This window comes from Choristoneura fumiferana, chromosome 3 (assembly GCF_025370935.1).
Source record: "Choristoneura fumiferana chromosome 3, NRCan_CFum_1, whole genome shotgun sequence".
Lineage (NCBI taxonomy): Eukaryota > Metazoa > Arthropoda > Insecta > Lepidoptera > Tortricidae > Choristoneura > Choristoneura fumiferana.
The window spans coordinates 16,363,905-16,385,668 of NC_133474.1; the positions used below are offsets into that span (position 1 = coordinate 16,363,905).

At 38.1% G+C, this 21,764-nt stretch overlaps 4 protein-coding genes across 12 annotated transcripts in view; 2 read left to right on the top strand and 2 right to left on the bottom strand.

The window, feature by feature from the left end:
• Positions 1–477: 477 nt before the first annotated feature.
• LOC141426772 (uncharacterized protein C18orf19 homolog A) lies at positions 478–1,980 on the top strand. Its single transcript, XM_074085928.1, has 3 exons — positions 478–562; positions 841–986; positions 1,134–1,980. Exons 1-3 carry the CDS (start codon positions 519–521, stop codon positions 1,370–1,372), a joined length of 429 nt encoding a protein of 142 aa, XP_073942029.1. The 5' UTR covers positions 478–518; the 3' UTR covers positions 1,373–1,980.
• Positions 1,981–3,162: 1,182 nt separating this feature from the next.
• jub (LIM domain-containing protein jub) lies at positions 3,163–14,412 on the bottom strand. The gene is made up of 6 exons (XM_074085927.1): positions 12,557–14,412; positions 12,315–12,484; positions 10,621–10,683; positions 9,583–9,748; positions 7,763–7,903; positions 3,163–7,036 (listed from the first exon to the last, which is right to left on the bottom strand). Exons 1-6 carry the CDS (start codon positions 14,079–14,081, stop codon positions 6,927–6,929), a joined length of 2,175 nt encoding a protein of 724 aa, XP_073942028.1. The 5' UTR covers positions 14,082–14,412; the 3' UTR covers positions 3,163–6,926.
• A 365-nt stretch (positions 14,413–14,777) lies between these two features.
• On the top strand, positions 14,778–18,522 carry Polr2B (RNA polymerase II subunit RpII140). The gene has a single exon (XM_074085939.1). It carries the CDS (start codon positions 14,914–14,916, stop codon positions 18,442–18,444), a length of 3,531 nt encoding a protein of 1,176 aa, XP_073942040.1. The 5' UTR covers positions 14,778–14,913; the 3' UTR covers positions 18,445–18,522.
• The window catches only part of Piezo (piezo type mechanosensitive ion channel component), a 58,906-nt gene continuing 55,649 nt past the window's right edge, over positions 18,508–21,764 (bottom strand). For all 9 annotated transcript variants that reach the window (XM_074085934.1, XM_074085938.1, XM_074085932.1 and 6 more), the window contains one exon: positions 18,508–21,588. In XM_074085934.1, the coding sequence (XP_073942035.1) occupies positions 21,436–21,588 (153 nt within the window). In that variant the 3' untranslated portion in view covers positions 18,508–21,435. The remainder of the gene's footprint in view (positions 21,589–21,764) is intronic.

Sequence of the window (21,764 nt, forward strand, 5' to 3'; positions counted from 1 at the left end):
GACAACACAATAAGGCCCCAGTTCCATAGGAAAGGATCATTGGCGACCTGAGTTGGCGCTACCTTTCCTTCCTTCGTTGAGTCGTCTATACGCATCTTAAAAAAAACTTGAAACGTCATGACGTTATTGACATTGACGTTCAGTAGAGTAGTAGAGGCAAGGCAAGTCAGTCAACGAAGCGTAATAATTTATTTTTGAGACAAGAAAAACAAGTTCATTCGTGAAGTTTATACGACTTAGATTTAGTTAATCGCATTAAAAATATAATGTACCCGTAAACTATCTCGAATAGTTTCAAATTATGGCTCATTCTCTTAAATTGTTTTGTAGAAATTCCAAGTTTCTTCTAAATATAACCAAACCGGTAACATGTAGTGCATCGATGCAGTACCCAATAAGGGTTTTATCTAGTGGGTTCAGCTATCAGAATAACCGAATTTGGAAACCCCTGAACGAGCCTAAGCAAATAAGCGTATTGCCAATCCAAATTCGATTTTGTTGTAAACAACAAGGAAGCAATGCTGCTGCTGGTGGCACACCGTCGACGGACCCACCTGAAAAAGTAGGCCTCTTTCAGAAATTTAAGCAAATGTACAGAGATTATTGGTATGTCTTAGGCCCAGTGCATATAGCAACTTCAGCTGTTTGGTTGGGAACTTTCTACTATATAGTCAGAAGGTAATAATCAAACTGTGATGCAATAACTTATTAGGGTGACATTTTGGCTTCTTAATATTTCTCTAAAAAGTATAACTTTTGTATTTGTCAAATAGGACTAAAACAGTGCCACCCTAATAAATATAATGACAGGTATGATGATTGAGTATATTTTTTTTCCAGTGGTGTAGACATTCTGGGGATGGTAGAGTCATTGGGCGTAAGTGAAGAACTCATTGCACCCTTAAGAGACTCCAGTGCTGGCTACTTTGCACTTACATTTGCTCTCTACAAAATAGCAACACCTCTTCGTTATGCAGTCACTGTTGGTAATTATGACTTAAATACATTAAAAAAAAATACAAACATTGGAACATAGAACCTCCTCCTTTTTTTGAAGTCTGTTAAAAATACATAAACATGACAATATATTAATTTATGAAATTGGAAGCAAACATATATTTCTTTTGTTTTAGGTGGAACTACATATGCTATTAGGAAGTTAACAGCAATAGGCTGGATCAAGCCAGTGCCCTCACGGGAACGGCTCAAGGAGATGCTGCAGGAAAAGAAAGACAATCTTCAAGACCGTTTCAATGAAAGCAAGCAACATTATCACACCCACATGAAGCAGCGGGGAACCAAGGTGATGGATGAGATGCGAAAATACAAAACAGAAATGCGAAACATTAAAAACAAAGTAAAAAAAACATAACTCTGTTATAGTGAGGTGATGATTAGGGACTATGGCCCAAGGCAGCTTTTTGCAGGGATGCAAGAGGACTTAAATATGACTTGTCTTTTAGAGTGCTCAAATAATTGCGACAAATCACCTTGGGCTATGGCACTAATGTTTTATCATAAGCCAGTAGCAGCTGTTGTGTGGTACAAGAAAGTGTTAACGCTTCTGCAACGCACAACATAAATTAACAGTATGAATGTGATGAAGTATTTTCATAACATTATTATATTGATCCTAAATCCCTAATGAGGGACACATCATCATCATCATAATGATTGAAAATATGGGCTTTAAAAGTAGCCTGTCCACCTTAACCCTTATAAACTAAGATTAATTTTCCAACTAAAGATCCCTGCCAATTAAATCATATCATATTAGTAATGTTTCACCAGCATGTATCGGGATTGTCCTATATCTACTGTTTGACAGAAAGAAGCAGTGAATATTATTGTCATTTCAAGTATTTTGACAATATGGCCTCAGGGCTTAAAGGTAGAAATTAAAAAGGATTCAATTGGTGGAGATCTTTAATGTGTGTCCACTAGGTCAGTGCTGTTAGGGGTCATTGCATCCATTACGTCGCATGTTTAAGGGGCTGGGTAGAGAGTCTATAATCTATTTTTACTAACATGGTTCAAATGACAGATGCCAAACTGACGTAACAAGTCCCTCCTAGTGTTACGCAAACTATCGGTACTTTTGCATGTACAATCGGAGTAAAAAAGGTTTGTCACCCTAAGATCTATTTTTCTTTGCTCATTATGGGCATTAAATCCGCTTTACCGATTGAGTGGGACATACTGCGTCAACCTGTCAACCTGCTAAACATAATCAGGTGACCATAGCAATGAGGGCTATCGCGTATGAATTCGCCACTAGAGGCGCTAGTGTAGCGTGAGGTCTCCGAAATGTCAAATCTTTAATTAGAATAATTTTGTGAATATTTTGCAATATCTGAAATTAATTATGGCAAATATGCGTTCCTGAATCAACCTTGTTGTATCTTTTAGGGGCAATGAATGTCTGTGTTTTGAGACAGTTTTGTCTTTCGGAAACCTTTGTCCTCCCTTTTTTCCGATCAAAACGGGGACTATGCAACACTGTGGCATGCTCGATATTTTTATGGTACGGTTTTAAGGTGTATTAAATATGATTTTAATCTAAACTTTGTTTTCACGCCCGTAATAACAGACTTTGAAAGCCATACTTAAATACCTCACGCAACAGTGCGCCATCTACTGAGAAAAAAAACGATAGCCCTCATTGCGGACTATTGAAACAACAATGTAAAGGCATTAGAGAAAGTAAGTTAATACAACACAGTGCCTACGCAGTAACTTAAAAATTTGTTAGCAGATTTGAGTTCAAATATTCGAACAATCAGTAGTTGTAATGTGATTTCATTCTTTCAAGCATTATATGTATCTCTGTTGAAAAAATAAAAAAATATTTACTGCATTTGAGTAATGTCAGAAAAAATAGAGTATAGTGATTTGTGATACAGATACACAAACAAAATATTTGCAATCTTTATATCAATACATACATATGACAAAAGAGGGGAAACTGTGTCTAAAACTTTGGCAGTGGTTTCAAATTTACCGCGACGTAATTATGGATGGTCTATCAAATAAATCTTCTTGGAAGGTAATACTTTTATGGAACAACTTGTATTTATGTAGCATAGCCAAAAAAGGGTCTTCACAGTGTATAGATTTCTTACTTATGGAATAGGACTAGGAGACTATAAATTATTAAAAATATTATTGTACATTTTGAATGATTTATTGTTTAAATATTATTTAAATATTAAAAGGTATTTATACTTAACAAATCATCTTTATTTTTGTATAAAGGGGTTATAAAATAATCACATTTCCGCAGCAATATGTACAAACAATCTAAGATTAAGTACACAACAAGACAGCACACATCTGGAATGTATTATAGCGCCATCATTATTAACATAAATGAAGGTACTTTTTACTCCACTTTATTTTTAGTTAATTTTGTAAGATTGACTACAAGACCACTTTATTCCTAAGGAGTGCTGCCGTTATGGCGTTTAAAGCATAATAAATGCATAGCAACGTTTACCGCATCTAGTGGCACAAATAATCGGGGACATCTATAAAGTATTTAGGTGCGTCAAACATTAAGAGGTTGTTCTAGTAATTGTGACTAAATATTAACAAATGCAAAAAAAAAAACAAACAGGCTTTACATATAATTTAAGGATGGCCTTAGAAACTTTATTATTGAAAGGTAAAGGTGTCCTAACAAACTTTACCATGGGAAAACATAATTAGGCCTCATTTACGGTAGCAGGGTTTGCACGACCGGACTACTGTAGCGGTGCACTCATCTATGTTACAATTTGTAAGACAATATTTCCGGTTTTTACCCAACAGTAGAAAACGAAAGTATTGTATTTCATTCCCCTTCCGCTCACCACTGCTCAACAAACAATAATTCATAACACGCTTCCAAAAATTTTAAAATAGTTTTATAAAACAGCACAACATATAAGTATGCGGTACGTATGTACGGTATATAAAATGTCACAGCAGTCTATTGATCATATCACATCTATAACAGGCATATGCCACTAATGGCTCAAACAAATAACATGAACTTAAAAACTAAGTCTTCATGCAAGTTGCCCTTTATTTGTATTTTAAAACAAATTATCCTAAACTTAAATAACATTTAGGTACCTACATTAATTTTTTGTTGCGCTTACCTAATTGTGTAGTGACATTTAATACTTACCATAGCTTATTTGTATCACCATTAAGTATAAATCTAATCAATTCTTTTATAAACGCAATTCCCTTTGACGCTTTATTAACAACGTTAATATCATGTCCTAGATAAGAGTGAAAATGACATAAATGTGATTTGTCAATCGTTTACCTTTTGAGCCTTTTTTATTAGTATAACTTTCAATTCATCTAACTTAAGTGACCATAAAAAAGAGAGCAATAAATAAAATCTACTTCATGTTGAGTTAAAACAAACATTCAACATTCCTTTTGGAAAATAGTGCACATAAAACGGCCCATTCACAATGAATGTAAACTAATAATTCTGTTCTGAGAGATCTAATATGCCTACGGATAAGTTTTATACAAACGCTACTTTCCAAATGGTAAGTTAAAAGTTAATTTTTATACATTATTTTTTATATTAAGATGCTTGTCAAATTAAAATGTATTAGTATCCGATCCGTATAAATTGCAAAGTGTATTTCGCCTATAAAGCAATGTGATCTATTAGCCTCAAGCTAGGAATCCTCAAAAGTAATAAAATTCTCGGCGTGTACAAAAAGCACAGTTTGATGAAATGAGCCTTGGCACAGAATAGATAATGCCTTGGCTTCCTAAATAATAACAATTAAATATAGCTAATGAATCACGCACGTTAAAAACAGCGAATTATTGTTAAATCTAATTTAAAAATTATAACCTGGACTACCTTATTAGGTAGATTTTAACTGCCGAACCATTTCAAACAGCAGGACTTAGAGTCGTCAAAAGAACCCTGTCCCTAAAGCTGAAAAAACGAATATTTCAAACATCATTTAACTAAGAGTTTTACTTTTTTTCTTTTAATCGTTAAAATCTTTGAGACTGTCAACTAGACATGGGTAATCTCAACTCCGCGAAGTGATCTGACTCACTAGATCCAGCTCCGGTGTCGGTACCGAATCCGCTTATTGAATCCGACTCCTTTATTGACTCCGGTTCTTTTGAGCGATTATTAATTTATCTATGGCCGATCCGCCCCGGCTCGGTTCGGTCGGTCGGTGTCGGTACGGTACTGCGGTGCCCCACCCGCTGACTGAACTGAAGTACAGATTCGTGAGAGAGAGAAAGATTCGTTCGTTACTCCAAGTCCGAGTACCGAACCGAACCGACCAACCAAACATAGATAATAAGATCCAAGTCCAAGATCCGATCCGCAGGGCTACTACGAACCGAACCGACCAACCAAACATAGATAATAAGATCCAAGTCCAAGATCCGATCCGCAGGGCTACTACGAAACTCCACAATCGAAGTTCGTGTCGTGCGGTCCCTCTGACACTTATACTATTTAATACGAGAGCGAGAGGGACGGTACGATACGAACTTCGAGTTTCGTAGTAGCCCTGCCGATCCGATCCGAGCCGAGCGAGAGCGAAAGCCGGCGGACGGAGCGAGTCAGTGTGAGTGAGCGTGACGGCGATCACGAGCGAGGCGAGCCGCTCGATCCAGTCTGAGTTAGTAACTCCGGAGTCAATAAGATTTGAAAGGAGTCATTAAGGGATTCGGATCCGCTTGAGGATCTGACTCTTTTGAATCTTCAGATCCGGATTTACCCACCTCTACTGTCAACAAACATGCAGTGAAAGACAGAGTGATAGGTGTACATTATATCAACCTGTACAGCCAAGTGCAAAATTATGTATCTATTCAAATCACTCAAAAATATGTTACCACGACCTTATCACATCGGAATAAGTCTGTGGTGCATACTTTTGAAGGGTTATATAAGTCCATTTTTTGCACTCAACTGTACGCATGTGTCGTAGGCTCGTGGATAAAGATGTACCATCAGCCAAATAAGTGGTCTGTCAATTTTTAAACAAGTTCCTATCCTATCAAATGAATATGTCGCTAAAGTCGAACTTTCAAGTTGACAGGCCCTCTATTGGCATTATTGTTTTATGCCATGCAATCGATTATCAACTTTTAGGTGGTAGATTTGGCCGATGGTAAATCACGAATATCCTCGAAGTGTAAATTAACTAGGATCTAAATAAAAAGAATGTCTTACAAAACGAATGCAAGACATCGAATTACTAGCGTATTATTATATCATCTATCCAAGATAACCGGTATTGGCGAGTAATCCGGTGTCTTTCATTTAACCGGTTATGTCAGGGTTTTATGGTACGTTCTGTATAAATTGGCTCACATGACAATGACCATGACACATCAATCATAATACAAATTATAGTTATAACATTAGTTTTCCATGTGGAATTTCTTTACCTTTATTTCTTCTCTTACTCTATTAGCTGGAGCCTTCTAGCGAAAAGCAACAAGTCCATAACACATCGCTCTTGTACGATTATACACTAGCTTTTGGCGTAGATGTAAAATTATAAAGTATAAAGAAAAGATATCGCCCTTTCAATCCAGCGGGCTAAGGCTTCTGGTGGACAGAAGCGAGTGTTATTGCTGATATATTTATTAGATATCAGTTTGAAGTATAAGTAGACACTTATAACAACTGTTTTCTATTATTGTACTTACTTGTAATGTATAATCTGTCATTATATTAATGATTGTTGAAATAGTGGGGCCAATGACTTAGGGGGTTCCTTTCAGAATAATTTACCTACACTTGTCAATTTTATCAATACTTCGTCATTTTTTATCAGCACACTTCATAAACAACCGCTTCTTTCATACATTTGTAGAGCTAATTCATCGATGCGGTGTGACAATAGTTGTGAGGAACACGTACTCGTATTATATTAACCCATGTACTGGTAGGAAGCTGGCGAGAGGTGCGGCGCTGGCGGCTGGCCCGGCCCGCTCGTCGCGCCAATGGACGCCAGGTGACAAGCGCGGCACATCAACTTGCCTGCAGGCAATACAATTGTAGGTTATTATTATAGACAAGGCTTCACATGCGTAAACCACTTGGTCTAGCAGTTGAATTGAATTTTAGGGATTTCACAAAAGAACCCGTGTGTATTCCGTCCGTGGTTTTTAGGTTGCATAAAAAAACCGATGCCGAGTTTCATGTCTCATTCAAATCTAAGCGTTTGAATTTTTTTGGATTTTATATCGATCCCGTAGAAATATAGAGATAAAAAGTAGCCCATAGCCAATCGTCGGTGATACTGCAATACCGCGTAACTAGCATTTTCCACAAGGTATAATTTTCACTAAGTACTAGTTAAGACTAAGTACCCAGTACTAAACATTGTACTGTTCTGACAGTGAAAATATTTCATACATTGCCAGAACTTCGCCCAGTACTCTGAACGCTACTGTGCGTTCACATTTCACATAACGTTACTACATTACTATAAACGCTTCAATGCATTTGAGGCACCTAGCAAAATTAGGAAAAAAAGAACTGAATGCATTTCAAAGTTAAGTTTTGGGTTAAGTAGGTTTATGTAGAGTCATTCACGATGACGCGTGCCGTGGTTCTTATTACATTGTTATTAATGTCTAATTTTGACAAAATCACGCGTTTTCGTGGATGGCACTAGGTATAAGTATGGTTACGTTTTAGTCAAGAGCGACTGCAATAGGGAAATGACTTTTTTGTCCGGGTGTCTATAGTGAGGTGAGTGACCTGCGAGTGGGTAGCAGCGTTTGTCAGGCTCGTCGGTGAGCTGCATCCCGCAGACGCAGCACATGTAGCAGTCGACGTGGAAGTCGCGGTCCATAGACACCACGCGCACAGTCTCATCCGTGCCCTCTACCGGCGTTATGCCTGTAGATAAACAATCGTGTTAGCCGGCTTGTTTCTGTTTTTTTATTAGCTCGAAGTAAATAATATTGACAATTTCCAAAAATTATAAGTAGAGATCTACTCCCAAGACCCCGCCAAATCATCTTTAAAAATGTATATTTTCGCTTTTATGACATTTTTTTTAATCAACTTAAATTGACTGCAAAAGTTATGGCATAGATAAATAACTTAGGTTATTTTATAAATATGTAACTAGCTGTTGCAAGCAAGTTGTAGTTTAAAAAAATGACGTGTAAAAGTGCCCATTGCGGCCTATTTACTGAATAAATCATTTGAATTTGAATTTTGAATTTGAATTTGACTTTGTTTGCGAATAATTCGTTTAACGCACGCCCGCGAGAGCACATTTTTTCGGGATAAAAGGTGTCCTATTATTTACTCTGGTCACCTATAATATGATGTAAGTACGCAAAATTTCATGGCTATTGGTTCAATAGTTAAGGCGTCAAAATGGAAGAAAAAATATCACTCGTATTTAATAAGGATTTCCAATGCGAAATATTAGCACAATCATTTGTGAACACCCATTCATTCATCCCAGCCTATATACGTCCCACTGCTGGGCACAGGCCTCCTCTCAGAACAAGAGGGCTTAGAGGGGGAGGGTGAACACCCATGCAAATATTAATTAAATCACTAAGTAGGTATAGAAATAAATTATCAATGGAAGATGGCAATATAACGTGGTTCGCTGATTTCATGTCAATAAAGCCAGTAACTGGGCTTACCGACCATGTCAATATTATCGTCTAGAGAGATGTTCCGATTAAATTAAATTTAGGACTCGTTGAAAACTGTTACTATAATATAAAATGTTTTTTTTTCTCGTGTAACGTGTACGTATGTGGTTAGCAAGCCGAAATTGGTTCTATAGTCATTGCTTGCCAGAACTTATCTTTTCTTAAACATAAAACTAGTACTATTTGCCGAATCTTTCGTATCTATCGCTGTATCAATATCAATCTATAAGTTTTCACCAGCTGTCAGAAGTTATATGCTGATAAAGATGGGCCAAGGACATGTTTGTTTATTAATAGATAAATCGACGTCGTTTGTTCTTATGTTTACTTCTAATCGGCGCGAGCGTATAAATTGAACAGAGAACATTAAACTATATAAAATCCAGAGGGTCTATTGCGTAACGTTTCTATGACCCTCAAGTTTTCAAACGCATCGGATTAAAACGTTCGACATTTCTACGAACGTAGAACGCCATTCCGGTCTTTGCAGTGTATGTTCCTCCTAAAGATCACAAGATATACCGCAAGCTGTATGGTGTAGATTCAAAAAAGGCTTTCTGATTTTGACAAGAGCTTTTTGTTGACTGAACTTGCATTTTCATCCAACTTGTATACCAAAATTCAAGAAAATCCTATTACAAGCAGGTCAAACTGTGATAACAAACATATCAGAGCCATTGGGACACATGAAAGTAAATACAACCTTGAAGAGGTAGTGCCACCAGTTGAGGTCACGCACACAGGAACACCACATTGTGGTGTAATGACAGCAGGATTTTGACATGAACTCATTCATTTCATTTATTCTCCTTATATGCAATCAGTTATTTTTGTAGCTGTATGTTTAATCATTCACTTCAACTCTCTTGGAACTACCTATAATAAGATAAGTGGAATCACCTTTCCCACAGCTGGCGCACTTGGGCGCGAACATGCGGTGGTAGTCGTTGACGCAATATATCTTGTTGTCCACGTCCACGGTGAAGGGCACGCCGTCCAGGCACTCGTTGCACACGCAGCAACGGAAGCAGCCCGGGTGGTACGACTTGCCCATCGCTTGCAGGATCTAACCACACAGATAATTTCGTCAAATCACTTATCAGTACCAGGGCGAATCGGAAAAACTTATATCATAGCCTATTTTCATGGCCGGCTTTAGCTATTCAGGCGCCCCGGGCGAGTCATGCGTCCTGCCTTTAGTCACGACAAACGACAATATGACAGACATAGAATACTGATACTTTTACTTCTACCACATAAATCTATAAAAGTTAATAGTGAGCCTAGTTTTCCTTTAGATCGATAAAAATAATGGCCGCCTATTGCTTACCTTAAAAATGTTTCATGTACCTCTGTTTTCTGTCCTGCATACTATATTGTGCTGGTGTAAATTAAAGTCATGGTATTGTAGTATTGTTACATTGAGCTAGCGCGCGCGGCGCCCAGTAGTACCTGGCACCCGCACCCGCACTGCCTATTTTATGCATCAACAACTATATATAAAATTTCATAAGAGGTAACTGACAGACAGACATAGTTACTTTCATTATGATTGTTTTTTTTTTGGAGTCTTTTTGTATTTTTTTATTTCAACTCCAAATTTGTTACTTTAACGGGTATCCCGTGAAACCATATAAATAAATAAAATAAATAAATAAAATTTAAAATCTAAATTTAAATTAAATTCGTGTCTAGATTCCTGTCCAGCAGTGGTGTGGGGGTTATAGCACGCAGCACGGATTGCTGAGGACCTGGGTTCGATTCCCAATGCTGGTCTCTTTTTCTGGTTTTTCTGTGCATCCATGTCTCAGTTTGTATTTACGATATAGTTACTTTCCTACTTACCAGTATCAGTGTTGTATAGATTAGTATGCGTGCATACTATACAGTATAGTATGCACGCATACATATGAAATAAGTTTTAGATAAATAACTCACCAGTTCCATGATCAGGTGTCCACATATTGCACATTTCTCAGCAGTCTGTTGGAATCCAGAGTACTGTAAAAGAATCAAAACAATAGAATTGTATGCCTTTGCCTATTGTAGGTACCTATATCTTCTACGAGTAGTATCAGCATTGGTAAGCTAATATTTTCTTTCAGTTTATATGATTGCTAATACACTGATACATTTTGCATGCTAATATACTGAATGGCTTGATGTAATTTTGGATTATGTGTTAATAACTGGCTTCCCACTCTTGCCTTGCTTTTTCTTTTTTGTTTAAAAAATCATAGGGAGAACTTAAACTAGACCAACTATAAATTCAACTGACTCAGTAACGAACACATTATAGCATGCATTGAAATATGCTTGTACAATTAAATTAATTGCTAACATGTAAAAAATGAGATATGATTTATGTATAAAATCATCAGTGATCGGATTTCCCGGTGCGACATGGTGGGATACCAAGTAGAAAACGTAATAAGGATATGACCAACATACCCGGATTTCTTTTGAATAAAATGATATACAAATTAAAAAAATATATATATTATAAAGTTTCGGTAAAATATGTATTTATTATAAAGTGCTATGCTCCTATTAGAGATTGCAAACCTGCTATGTTTCTCAACCCGGCCGGGCCCGGTTGCATTCGTCGCCAACCCGGCCGGGTTGTGTGTTAGCGATGAAACCTTTAAAGTATTCTATGAAAATTTTCTATACATTATATGTGGAAAAAACTATATATAGAGAACACTTATTGCAAATAAATGAATTATGAATTATGAATTATGAAAGACAATGATTCAAGGTTAATATTTATTTCAAACTGGCTTATGAACAATTATCACAATAATCAGTCTCACTCAAGTCTCAAAATCACACTTGATACAGAATTGATTACTTTTACTTATGGACGGAAAAGTAACATTAGTATTAGTAATTATTCATTTTTATAAGTTTAAACAACCCCCAGCTCGCAGCGGTTGCCATGCCAACGTACATCTAAGAGTTGGTGCTCCCGCACCACGAGTCGGGGTTTACTAACCGGATCCAGTGACCGGGCCCGGTGCCTAAAAGGTTTGCAATCTCTAGCTCCTGTTTTATGTTAAGTCTTAATTTAACCTAACTTAATTCGATGTTATGTATAATACTATATTGGTGCTTTATTAAAAATATAAATAAACATTGGAAATTTCGTGAAGTGTGATTTGATTCTGTCTTACTTAGTAAAAGCTTCTATTATCAATATCAATGATAAACACTGATCTTTTATTTATGTTTATTCATACCCAAAGACTATTTGGTATGTCAGTTTCAAAGAGTTATTAAACCTAATATAACTTTTAGAATTGTAGAGAATAACTATTGCAAACCAATACATATTAAACGCTTATTATATTATGTATGCACATATGCTTATTTTGTGAAAATATTTATTTTACATACCAAAATGTTACTGACATTTATTGGATGTAATATAATCAGAAACTTTTTCAACAATATAATTCGTGGAATCCCGGGGCATATCCATATTAGTATAATGTTTGAAGTCAATTATTATGTTTGTTTTTAACAATAAATCAAAGTCTAGTCACCATTTAAAAAAATTTGAAGTCAATTACCCTACTGAGTGTGAGGTTAATTACTGGGAAATCTGATCATTGAAAATCATGTATTACCAAGTAGTCCTCTTCGCAGTAGACCTTCCCATGTACATTGTAGAAGTCCTTTCCACGCAGTGCACGGCCGCATGAGCAGCAGATGAAGCAGTTGGTGTGGTACAGATTGCCCATTGCTTGGCATGCCTGTCCGGCGCCCGTAACGCCCGTGCCACACGTGTGGCAAATACCTGAAATAATACAAATTATGTTTACTAGGAAAAAAGCAACAATAAAATGTATTGCATAAAATAAAGTCTTACCAAAATATTCTCCTTCCTCATCCTGTCTCTCCATTTCTTCCTCGAGCTGGCGAGTCAATTCCTCAATCTTACGCTGAGCCTCACTAGGCCCGGCGGGGCGCGGTGGCGTGATGCTGAAGGGCAGCAGACTTTTGCCGCGTCCGCCTGAGCCACGGGAGCCGCGTGAGCCGCCTGAAACTCCTGACACCCCAGACACAGCTGATACGGAGCTTGGCGTAGGGCTGGGTGCGGGAGACTGTGCTGGCGAGCACAGTGACACCATCCCTGATGCTAGGCTCCGCGACCCCATTGACTCCGAGCCTAGTGACACATTGTCTCTGTTGGCCGCAGCCACAGCAGCAACTGGCAAACCTCCACTCATGCAAACATAATCAGAACCATTGGTATCCTCTACTATTTGCATGCGATTCCCAGTTGTAGATTTAGGAGCATAACCTCCATTTATAATTAGGGGTTTGTCTGTTCCTGGATTGTTGTTTGGTTTTGTGTGATAAAACTTTGATGTCTGGCTGACAGGAACCTCAGTAGCCACATTAGCTTTTGGTCTTTGAGCACTAGGAGCTATAGACGCATAAATAGCAGTTGAAGGAATTGGCACTCCCTTGCTGTCAAAGCTGGTAGAGGTACCATTTTTGAGCAAAGCAGTTACATCAGTGTACTTGGGTGGGGCTGATTTCATAACTGTGTAATCACCACTGGGGCTTTCTTGTGAATTGTATGGTGGCGGAGGAGGTACCTTCTCAGTTTTGCCTTTGTCATTGAGTAGCAGTTGAGAAATGCTTCTGTTTGATGCAATATTAGGCACTTGAGGCCCTGGTACAGATCCTTGCTGTACAAACCTTTGTTCATTCTTCTGAAGTGGTTTATATTCATTTTTTGTATCACCATCAGAACAAAGCATGTTTTCATAAACTGTAGGGTTTGGCTTGGGCTTGCAGTTAACGGGTACTTGGGGCTGCGCCTTGCTGTAGCGCGTGTCGTAATAGCCGTCGGAGACGGGCGGCGGCGGCGGCGGGGGCGCGCCCGCCTGGTACAGCTGGTGAAAGTACGGCGGCTGCTGGGAACGCTGCTCGCCGTAGTACTCTATGTTTTCGTACACAGGCGGCGGAAACTGAGAATTGGGGTTGGCTGGAATCTCATAAAGATCCTCCGTTTGATAACTGAGCGACCTTTGAGACTTACTATCAATAGACCTCGTAGGGCTCGTGGGAAGCGCTGGCGTATGTATATCGCGTTTGTTGATAGATGCGATCGTTTCCACACGCTTAGGGGTCGCGAATTTCGATGCAGCTATCACATTTGATCGCTCGTAAAAGCTGTAATCTTGCCTGTTATTCTGTGTACTATCCAATACAAAGCTCTCAATGGCTCCCACGGGCCGGGTCTTAGCTAGGGAATTTGTTTTCGATGTTGCAGCGCCGTGCGCTTGCTCAGTGCCGTCCTCATCTTTGTTGGATAATTTCAAATCTTGTAGTCCAAGTATACAACGTTGCTCCTCAAAGTTGTTTCTTCTTGAAGGATCCATGGTATCTATGAACGTCAATATTTAAAAAATATGTAATTGATAATCAACACTTTTTAGATGCATGAATCATAATCTTTCGCTTTCGTAAAGAAAACCTCAAACAAAACATCAAAATTGGACGGACAGCCACAAAGTCGGTTTCTCACAATCACAATGCAGGCAGTGCAAGCAAGCCAGCCGATCCTTTGACCCCTTTTAAAATAGCTAATCAAGTTAAACAAAAATGTAAATAAAATTCAAAGTATTTAGCACTCTTTTAAATAATTAATTATTGCTTTGTACTATATAATGATTACGAAACTTTTCAAACTTTTAACAAATTAATTTTTCTTATTTTGAGTTAAACTCATAAAGTGGCTGAATGGTTTAGAAACAAACACCATAGAAATGCACTCTTTGAAAAAAAAAGTAATGTCAAATCCAATGCTACCATTGGGAAAAAATAATTCATTTTAGAAATGGCAATTTCGCAAGATACGAAGAAGTTGGCAGCCCTGCAGGGCTACTACGAAACTCGAAACTCGAAGTTCGTGTCGTGCGGTCCCTCTGACACTTATACTATTTAATACGAGAGCGACAGGGACGGTACGATACCAACTTCGAGTTTCGTAGTAGCCTTGCTGCCGTAGTGTTGCGCATAGTAGTTCACTAGTACTACTAGTAGGAGTACCTAACCTAACCTATAGAGAAAATTAGTAGTCGTGTAGTAGTCTGTGGTCGGCAGTTCGGCACGGCTGGGCACGGCGGCCATGTCATGTCGGCTTGTGTTATGAGTATACGCCATTGTGTTTCGAAATAACTGTGTACGCAATCATCAACTAAAAAAACCAAGATGTACGATACAGAAGACGATCAATACGAGGAAGAAGATGTGGAAGAAATTTCATCCGAGCTTTGGCAGGAAGCCTGCTGGATTGTCATCAACGCATACTTTGATGAGAAAGGTTTGGTACGGCAGCAGTTAGACAGCTTTGATGAGTTCATTCAAATGTCTGTACAGCGTATTGTAGAAGACTCACCACCTATTGAATTACAAGCGGAAGCACAACATTCTTCTGGTGAAATAGAAGTACCACCGAAATATCTGCTTAAATTCGATCAAATTTATCTCTCCAAACCTACACATTGGGAGAAAGATGGTGCACCATCACCAATGATGCCAAATGAAGCTAGACTTCGTAATTTGACGTATTCTGCGCCTCTTTATGTTGATATAACTAAAACGATTGTAAAAGAAAATGAAGATCCTATTGAAACACAGCATCAAAAGACATTTATTGGTAAAATCCCAATTATGCTGCGATCAACTTACTGTTTGCTGAGTAATCTAACTGACAGAGATTTGACAGAGTTGAATGAGTGCCCCCTTGATCCTGGTGGCTATTTCATTATTAACGGCTCAGAAAAAGTGTTAATTGCACAGGAAAAAATGGCCACTAACACTGTATATGTATTTAGTATGAAGGATGGAAAGTATGCTTATAAAACCGAGATAAGATCATGTCTAGAGCATAGCTCAAGACCAACATCCACATTGTGGGTCAATATGATGGCTCGAGGTGGTCAAAGTATCAAAAAATCTGCTATTGGGCAAAGGATAATTGCTATTGTACCTTACATTAAACAAGAGATACCTATTATGATAGTATTCCGAGCACTGGGCTTTGTAGCAGATAGAGATATTTTAGAACACATTATCTATGACTTTGATGATCCTGAAATGATGGAGATGGTGAAACCGTCACTGGATGAAGCTTTTGTTATTCAAGAACAAGGTGTAGCACTCAATTTCATTGGATCCCGTGGAGCTCGACCAGGAGTCACAAAGGAAAAGAGGATAAAGTATGCAAGAGAAATTTTACAGAAAGAGATGTTGCCGCATGTTGGTGTTTCTGACTTCTGTGAGACTAAAAAAGCATATTTCCTGGGTTACATGGTGCATAGGCTCTTGTTAGCTGCACTTGGTCGTCGAGAATTAGATGACAGAGATCACTATGGAAATAAAAGATTGGATTTAGCTGGTCCCCTGTTGGCATTCTTGTTCAGAGGATTATTCAAAAACTTGTTGAAGGAAGTCCGTATGTATGCACAAAAATTCATTGACAGAGGAAAAGACTTTAACTTGGAGCTGGCTATCAAAACAAAAATTATAACAGATGGCCTTAGATATTCCCTTGCTACAGGAAACTGGGGAGATCAGAAAAAAGCCCATCAAGCTAGGGCTGGTGTCTCTCAAGTATTGAACAGGTTAACTTTCGCGTCAACTCTGTCCCATTTGCGACGCGTGAACTCGCCTATCGGACGTGACGGTAAACTAGCTAAACCCCGTCAGTTACATAATACACTATGGGGCATGATTTGTCCTGCAGAAACTCCTGAGGGAGCTGCTGTGGGCCTTGTGAAAAATCTTGCACTGATGGCTTACATTTCTGTTGGAAGCCAGCCATCTCCAATTTTGGAGTTCTTGGAAGAATGGTCCATGGAAAATTTGGAGGAAATAGCACCTTCAGCCATTGCTGATGCTACAAAAATATTTGTCAATGGATGCTGGGTCGGAATTCATCGAGACCCTGAACAGTTGATGGCAACATTGCGCAAGCTTCGACGACAAATGGATATTATAGTTTCAGAAGTGAGCATGATTCGAGACATAAGAGACAGGGAAATCCGTATATATACTGACGCAGGCAGGATTTGCCGCCCTCTCTTGATTGTAGAGAATGGCACATTATTGCTCAAGAAAAAGCACATTGACAGCCTCAAAGAGAGAGATTACAACAACTATGGTTGGCAGAATCTAGTTGCCAGTGGAGTTGTTGAATATATTGACACTTTAGAAGAAGAAACTGTCATGATTGCCATGAGTCCAGATGATTTGGCACAAATAAAAGAATATGCATATTGTTCTACATATTCCCATTGTGAAATTCACCCCGCAATGATATTGGGAGTGTGTGCCTCAATTATTCCATTTCCTGATCACAACCAAAGTCCTAGGAACACTTACCAAAGTGCCATGGGTAAACAGGCTATGGGAGTTTACATTACTAACTTCCATGTTAGAATGGACACTCTGGCTCATGTCTTATACTATCCGCATAAACCACTGGTCACAACACGGTCCATGGAGTACCTGCGATTCAGAGAATTACCAGCTGGGATCAATTCAATTGTGGCAATTTTATGCTATACTGGGTATAACCAAGAAGACAGTGTCATCTTGAATGCATCAGCTGTAGAACGGGGTTTCTTCCGATCTGTTTTTTACCGTTCTTATAAAGATTCTGAATCAAAACGCATTGGTGACCAAGAAGAACAATTTGAGAAACCAACACGACAAACATGCCAGGGCATGAGAAATGCTCTGTACGACAAACTAGATGAAGATGGAATAATTGCGCCAGGGATTCGCGTATCAGGAGATGACGTGGTGATCGGAAAAACAATTACGTTACCAGAAAATGATGATGAGTTGGAGGGTACAACCAAACGCTATTCAAAACGTGATGCTTCGACATTCTTACGTAACAGTGAAACTGGAATCGTAGATCAAGTCATGCTAACATTAAACAGCGAAGGATACAAGTTCTGTAAAATTCGCGTAAGATCTGTACGAATTCCTCAAATCGGTGACAAGTTTGCTTCGCGACATGGCCAAAAGGGTACATGTGGAATACAGTACAGGCAGGAAGATATGCCTTTTACTTGTGAAGGTCTAACACCTGACATCATTATTAACCCCCACGCTATCCCGTCCCGTATGACAATTGGGCATTTAATTGAATGTATCCAAGGGAAAGTGTCTTCCAACAAGGGTGAAATTGGCGATGCTACTCCGTTTAACGACGCAGTAAACGTACAGAAAATATCTTCACTTCTACAAGAATACGGCTATCACTTGCGAGGAAATGAGGTCATGTATAATGGTCACACGGGTAGAAAAATTAATGCACAAGTTTTCTTAGGCCCCACATACTATCAGCGCCTGAAACACATGGTCGACGACAAAATACACTCTAGGGCTAGAGGCCCTGTACAGATTTTAGTGCGTCAGCCTATGGAGGGGAGAGCAAGAGACGGAGGCTTGCGTTTCGGTGAAATGGAACGCGATTGCCAAATTGCTCATGGCGCAGCTCAATTTTTGCGCGAACGTCTGTTTGAGGTCTCTGATCCTTACCGCATACACGTTTGCAACTTCTGCGGTTTGATTGCAATAGCTAACCTTCGCAATAATACATTTGAGTGCAAGGGCTGTAAAAATAAAACTCAAATTTCGCAGATCCGTTTACCGTATGCTGCCAAATTATTGTTCCAGGAGCTAATGTCTATGAACATTGCCCCAAGATTGATGGTCGTGAGCTAGATAATAAGTTTTAAGTGAAACGTAAGGATAACTTGTAATTTGCTGGAAATGAATACAATACACTAATTTTCAATGTTTTATTCTAGTTTTATTATCACAAATCGACAACATTAAATGCATCTTACTTAACACAACATTTACAATATAAAAGTGGACAATACTCTAATCTCTAATTAATAGTAGGTATTTAATAGTACTTATCAAATGCAATAACCAACATAAGACCTTGGAGGTATATTATTTTGTAAATTATGAAAGTGCATGATTATTCAACAAACGATAAAATACGAAACAACAAATAAAACAAATTTTCGAAGAAATACAACAGCTAACCAACCATTCATCGCGCTGTATTGCCGTTTCAAATAGAAATGTTGAAAAGCAATATTGCTAATAAGCGCGCTAAATGGGTATAACATTCTGCACTTCGGCTTTGGTTTAGCAATGTGTGCGTACATTATACAGTCGGCGTCAATACGGATTTTGCATCACAGAGTACTTTACCATTGCATAGTACCCAAAAAGAGATTAAAATATTTTCATTTTTGTTACTATAACATATTCAGATACATGCTTAATGCAGACACTGGAAACGAATGGTGATAATGTTAATAACAATTAAGTTATAATGTTTAACAATATGATTTGGAGCACCAACAATAAAATAAATATAGCAAGCACAAGCATCATGGTCTAATGGAAAAGAATCGCTAGCGATTTTAAAGAGAGCTTGTCCTTTGTTTCTAAAAAATAAGTAATAAATAGAATATTGTTATTCGTAGTTGTTACCTTATTCACATGGTATGATTGCACAAATATTGTGCAATACACACACAATAAAATAATTACATGTGATTGATACCTAGACATTTCTGAGCAGTGTATTTAACAAAATGAAAAAGAAATTGCTTTATCAAATAAATAATTTGTACTGCTTCGATAAAGCATTTTTACAAATCATGTTTGACGTAATGTTTCCTAGTCCCAACTTCTTCTGTTTTTTACCTTGGTATAGCAGTTACTCTTAAATAGATTTTACTGTACAACTTACGCATCTACAGCTAAACTCCTGTCAGAAACTCCGGAAACTCGGCACAATGCTAAAATAACATCGAAGGATACTTAAATTATTTATAAATATAGAGTACAGGGGACTTGTTATCTTATTTTCACAGAAGCATTTTTCTTATAGAAGTGAATTTTCACATCGCAATTTGTCACGAACACGATCGCAAATTTAATTATTCGTATTTTTTAAAGTAGCAAATTTTTACTAGCAGATGTTTTAACAGTCTCAAAAATATTTTTTGCAGCTTTATTATTATTAGCAAATTAAATTACGTAGCTTCGTTAGGTACGATGACGAGCGAAGCGATTAAAACATGCGAATAAAATAAACGCGAACATGATAAAACGGGTTATGAAAAATCGCTACATGAAAAGATGAATAATTAAAATCACGTTCGAGAAAAAATGCGAAAAGAAAATTAGCTGCAGGGAAAAAATACTTGTGTTGTGGGAAAGCGATCTAACAAATCCTGTTGAATACAGATCATAAAAACTGTTTTGGTTCCAAATTCAGGCAGATGAATTACAAAAATTCATAAACGTGGCGCCTTCAGTAAATATTTACGGTACTTTAACTCATTTTCAAGTTCGTTGGCTTTTTTATAAAAGTTGTAATTGTTCACAGATGTTCGATTGCATTTCTGGCCCTTATATAAAGAATACCGGCGTTATAAATGTTATAAGGCAATAGTTAGTCTTTAACTCGAATCTCAAGGAAAGTGCAAAATAGTGTGTAATAGTAGGTACTTATCTAAATTCAGATTTAGGAAAATGTATCAAATGTTAAGTATCAAAATAATGTTCAGCGGCCACAAGTTTCACCAATTTTCGATGAAATAAAGACAGCCTTTGTAGACATTATTTTGTAGTCATTAGTCGTAATAGCATGTCAGTCGAATTCAAGCAAATATACTTTAAGAGAAACAGAAACATACAAGACGCACATTATATAGAGAGCAATATTAGAATGATGACTTATGAAGGTTCTGTAAACTAAAACCGTAATTTATGTGGGTACAAGTGGGGACGTAATATTAGATAAACCTTGGGTACACCTATGATGATAAAATGTACAAGATAACTACGTGAATGATGATACAAGAATAAATTACTCGTATATTAAAAACTAAGTTCGGTACCAAGATAAAATGGCAAAATGCAATAGGGGACGAGTCTGAATCACAACAGATTAGTTTTTTCACATCAAACTTGTGTTTGTATAACTTGTAGATATGCAAAGTATGTAGTAGACTGACGGCAAAGCTGACGACGGCAGTCATCAAGCCAATGTCCTAATAATAGTAGCGAATGGAAGATTAGACTGGACAATTAGACACGAAGGCGAAAGTACAAAAGATAACCAGTAGACGGACACTGATAAAAAAAAAAGAAAAATAGTAAAGTAATAGCTTAGTTATCTCATATCAGCATTAAAACAAAAACAAATTTCATATTAAAAAGCTAGTCTGAAAGGCTATCTCAGAGTCTGAGCGCATCAATTATGTCCAGTGAATATATCGATGTATTCGGACTATTTAGTCAAGTATACTTGACGAGCGTAAGTGCGAAGTAGTGAAACGTTTGCTCGAAGACGCGTCGCTAAAGCGGCAATTACACGGAGTCGTTCGCCGCATGCTGCATGCGGCGACCGCAAAAGTGGAAAGAACACGGTAGTCGGCCGCATTCGGCGAGCGACAGCTGCCACCGCCTTAATATGGCCGCCGCAGTAGACGAACAGACTAATGTAAAGACGACGTTCGTTCGCCGAAGTAGTTTGAAACAAATTCGGCGACCGCATTAGGTGAACGACGCAGTGTAATTGCCGCTTAAGTTGCCTTTTTCAAATGTTCCTGTGTAACGAACGTATCGTCAACGTAGTGTCGAAGCTCAGTCGTTTCGTTATGCATGTGCGTGCGTGTGCATTCATCGATCCGGCGGCGGCGGCAACGCGCGCTGCTCCTCGGCGTCTTCGTCTTTCGGCCGGCTCCACTTAATCATGGTCTCCGGCGACCGGTAGAGGAAGACTAGCTTAGCAAATAGGTCTTCTTCGAGAGCTAGCTCCAATGCTTCGCGCACCTGAAATGAGAAAAAAACAAATCAAATAATTCGCTCAAAACACAGCTATGTATTCACGGCTTTATTAACTTAACGTTATGGTTGTAACTACGTCGTCATGATTTTAATTTTAATAATACCACTCGACAAAAGAGTAAGGGGCTGTTTCACCATCCATTGATTAGCGTTAACCGACG

What these genes read in the sequence shown, in the direction of transcription:
- Polr2B (XM_074085939.1), top strand. Translation starts at nt 14,914, where the DNA reads ATGTACGATACAGAAGACGATCAATACGAGGAAGAAGATGTGGAAGAA.
- jub (XM_074085927.1), bottom strand. Translation starts at nt 14,081, where the DNA reads ATGGATCCTTCAAGAAGAAACAACTTTGAGGAGCAACGTTGTATACTT. An exon ending in ACTGCGAAGAGGACTACTTG is followed by an intron (nt 10,684 to 12,314) that starts GTAATACATGAT and finishes ATTCTTTTACAG; the next exon opens with TACTCTGGATTCCAACAGAC. An exon ending in GACACCTGATCATGGAACTG is followed by an intron (nt 9,749 to 10,620) that starts GTGAGTTATTTA and finishes CTGTGTGGTTAG; the next exon opens with ATCCTGCAAGCGATGGGCAA.
- LOC141426772 (XM_074085928.1), top strand. Translation starts at nt 519, where the DNA reads ATGCTGCTGCTGGTGGCACACCGTCGACGGACCCACCTGAAAAA. An exon ending in CGACGGACCCACCTGAAAAA is followed by an intron (nt 563 to 840) that starts GTAGGCCTCTTT and finishes TTTTTTTTCCAG; the next exon opens with TGGTGTAGACATTCTGGGGA. An exon ending in TCGTTATGCAGTCACTGTTG is followed by an intron (nt 987 to 1,133) that starts GTAATTATGACT and finishes CTTTTGTTTTAG; the next exon opens with GTGGAACTACATATGCTATT.